General features: G+C 35.0%; 1 protein-coding gene across 1 annotated transcript; it reads left to right on the top strand.

Moving 5' to 3' along the window:
- The first annotated feature begins 1,854 nt into the window (after window positions 1-1,854).
- On the top strand, window positions 1,855-2,787 carry LOC142847158 (olfactory receptor 8B3-like). Its single transcript, XM_075967886.1, has one exon. It carries the CDS (start codon window positions 1,855-1,857, stop codon window positions 2,785-2,787), a length of 933 nt encoding a protein of 310 aa, XP_075824001.1.
- The last annotated feature ends 816 nt before the right edge of the window (window positions 2,788-3,603 follow it).

Genomic DNA, 3,603 nt, shown 5'->3' with positions numbered 1-3,603 from the left:
TATTCTTCATTATTGCAAGTTTTCAGTTTTTATTTATTTAATATTTTTATCTTTTAAAATTAAAATATAATTACATAAATTTTCTACTTTCCTTTTCCTGACCCCAACCCCTCCCATGCACAGTCACTTGCTTTATCTTAAATTTAGAGTTTATATTTCCTTAATTGTTGTGACATATATTCACATTTTTGCTAAATATATTAAATACAATCTCTGGGCCCATATAATATTACTTCTTTAAATGAGTTCAGAGCTCATGTTGGATAGTCAATTGGTGAATGTTTCTTCTCTCAAAGAGACCATTCGTAACACTCTCAGTGCTCTTGGGTGTCTTAAGTTCTTCATCATGGGCTGAGGCCCCTTAAGACTTTCCCCCATGTTAACATGTCTTCTCACTTTATCTTTGTTCATAAATGCACTTTTTAATTGGCATCTGCGATGATTCTGGGTGAAACGCACTGTTAGTGACTTGTACAATACTCTACAACTTAAAGGCACAGAATTTATTAATCAGGAGCAGGAACAAGGGGCAATTCCCAATCAACTGTAGGAAACAAGAGAAGAAAAATGCCAAACTCAGATTTCCCTTCAGATCTCAAGATAATTGGGGAGACTAAAGTCTGTCTTTCTATCTACACTGGGAGATACATGTTCTCTAGAGTGAAAGGAACGGATGAGTGTAATTGTGAGTCTCTGAGGAAATTAGGATCACGTCTCAAAGTGTAATACAATTTCTTCAGTTTCTTCTTTGATTTAAATGTTCTCATCTGTAGAAGAGCCAGGACATTCTTCTGTCCTAATTATAAGCACATACATCTTGAGGTTGAAGTGCCTTTTCTCTGCTTCCAGAAAAGACTCAAAGCTTTAATCACAAATAATGTTCTGCAATTCAGAAGTAGGTCGACGAAAATTAAGTCATATGTGTATCTACTTTAAATTAAAATATCTGGAACTTTCAAATATGAATTATTTATACACATGAAACTGAAATAAATGGGAAAGTAAGAGGGTTGGAATAAAAATGGTGAGATTCTGAATTTAAGGTATAGTAACAGACCTCTCTCTCTCTTCCTCTCTTTCCTTTCTCTCTCTCTCTCTTGAATATCTGTTTTAATTTTTATTTTGTTGAAAATACAGTTTTTCATATAATATATTCTGATTACAGTTTCCTCTCATTCAATTCCTCATAAATCCTCCCCACCTTCTCTCCCTTCTGATTCCATACCCTTAAATATCTTTTAATATATAATGGGCTTCAGCAAGTGTATTCTTTTTCCTGTACCAAATGAGACACAAGTAAAACCTTCAGAAGAGAGACATCAGGAGCATCAGATAGTGTTAAGAGGCATTTATTGCCAGTAAGTTGCAGCATTTCCACTGCAGTTCTCCATGGTCAGAATTCAAGTCTTCCAGATTTATGACTTTGTGACATGAGAACAGGCAACATATTTTCTCTGTCCTATTCTTGTTCTTTTAAGTTTAAATTAGGCACATGTTTTCTATTCATACCACAGCAAAGATGAATCTGTAGCAGCAGCCAGCACTGTACTGTCCAGGCATATGCTACCAATTTTAATGTTGTAGTAAAGGAAAACAGGACAGGGTGAAAGGTTGAGCCCTTCTTACTACAGTCTTCTTTTTCAAAAATACTAAAATTTGGTAAAACTGGATTTCAGACTTTGGATTTTTTTTTTTTTTTTTTTGTGGCTGCAGAAGGTGATTCTGTATGATTAGTCTGGGCTAGAAGAAACATTCCTGACATATAACTCATAGGTGGGAAGGATCCACGACTGAGTATGGATCATCCTCTAAGGCACCTCCATTTTTTGTTTCCACAGACTGACTTACAGAAGAATGAATGCAGTAAATGTCTCTTTGGTGACTGAATTCATTCTGGTAGGATTAACAGATCAGCCTGAACTCCAAATGCCCTTGTTCTTTCTGTTCCTAGCAATGTATCTGGTCACTGCATTGGGAAATTTGTGTTTGATAATTCTGATTGTGCTGGATTCTCATCTCCACACTCCTATGTACTTTTTTCTCTTTAACTTGTCCTTTATAGACATTTGCTATTGTTCTGTGTTCACTCCCCAAATGCTGATGAACTTTATATTAAGGAAAAATGTAATTACATACACAGAATGTATGACCCAACTCTATTTCTTTATGTTCTTTGCTACTTCTGAATGCTATGTGTTGACTTCAATGGCCTATGATCGCTACATGGCCATCTGTAATCCACTGTTGTATAATGTTGTCATGTCTCCTAAACTATGTTTGATACTTATGTTTAGTTCCTACATTATTGCATTTTCTAGTGCTGTGGCTCACACTGCATGCATGCTGAGACTGACCTTCTGTGATGCCAACACCATCAACCACTACTTCTGTGATATTCCTCCTTTGCTTCAACTATCCTGCACAAGCATATATGCCAACAAGCTTGTAGTATTTGTTGTTGGGAGCATCCATGTAATTGTTCCTACTTCAACTATCTTTACCTCCTATGGTTTTATCATCTCTAGTATCCTCCGCATCAGTTACTCTGAGGGCAGGTCCAAAGCCTTCAGCACGTGCAGCTCTCACATCCTTGCTGTTTCTCTGTTCTTTGGTTCAGCTACGCTCGTGTATTTCAAACCCTCCTCATCTGGGTCTGTGAATGAAGGAAAAATCTATTCTGTCCTTTACACCAATGTGGTCCCCATGATGAATCCCTTAATCTACAGCTTGAGGAACAAAGATATTAAAGTTGCCTTTAGGAAAACACTAAGCAGCAGAAACATTTGACTGGTCAAGTTGTATTTAATTTCTTATTCTGGGCACAGAAATTGTTTCTACTTATGGGCGATATTTAAGATGTAGAATTTACCTCTTTTTTCTTTTCTAGACAATATGCTACTTTTTTTCCCAGTTTTTGAACAGCCAAAGACTCTTGGAATAATTATGAATTCTAGGCTGTTTTTGTATCATAAAAAAATTGAGTCTTTTAAATTTGGTTTAATTTTGTGATAGTTTGTCTTCTTAATTATCTGTCATTTCCTCCATTTTCTATTGTATTTTTTTATTTAAAATAATTACATAAAACAACTTATTCATTTCCCTCCAGTCATTGCAAGCTTATCTTTTTTATTCTCATAATATAAAATGGCTTCTCAATTTATCAAATGAAGAAACACTATTATGCTTGTTTCCACTCTATGTAGGGGCGTCTCATTTTGAAGTTGTTTCTTTGAATGTTTAATTCAAACTGCTGATTCTGCTCTTGTCTGTCTTTCTTCCATTGGCAAGCAACATATCCCTTCAACTGACAATGTGATCATTAAGATTTATTCGTGATCAATAGCTTAATGAATGTGTATAATTTCCCCGTTTCATGCAAGATAATTTTTTGCAATAAGAAGTTTAGTTTATATGCAAAATTAAAAATGGAAAACTTTGAATGTTTTAAGGGTCTAGTAATTCAAGAAAAGATCTAGAAAGAAAGGGTGCCAATCACAGGCTTTAAACGATAAGACACAAAGACAGACAATGAGTAAATAGGAGACTTTTCCTGCTAAGAATCATGGAGAGTTTCTGAAAATCATGTTATTTTTAAATCTTAAC

Source organism: Microtus pennsylvanicus, chromosome 3 (genome assembly GCF_037038515.1).
Source record: "Microtus pennsylvanicus isolate mMicPen1 chromosome 3, mMicPen1.hap1, whole genome shotgun sequence".
Lineage (NCBI taxonomy): Eukaryota > Metazoa > Chordata > Mammalia > Rodentia > Cricetidae > Microtus > Microtus pennsylvanicus.
Note: the sequence above shows the minus strand (reverse complement) of the source record. Positions and strands in the feature narration are given on the sequence as shown.

What these genes read in the sequence shown, in the direction of transcription:
- LOC142847158 (XM_075967886.1), top strand. Translation starts at nt 1,855, where the DNA reads ATGAATGCAGTAAATGTCTCTTTGGTGACTGAATTCATTCTGGTAGGA.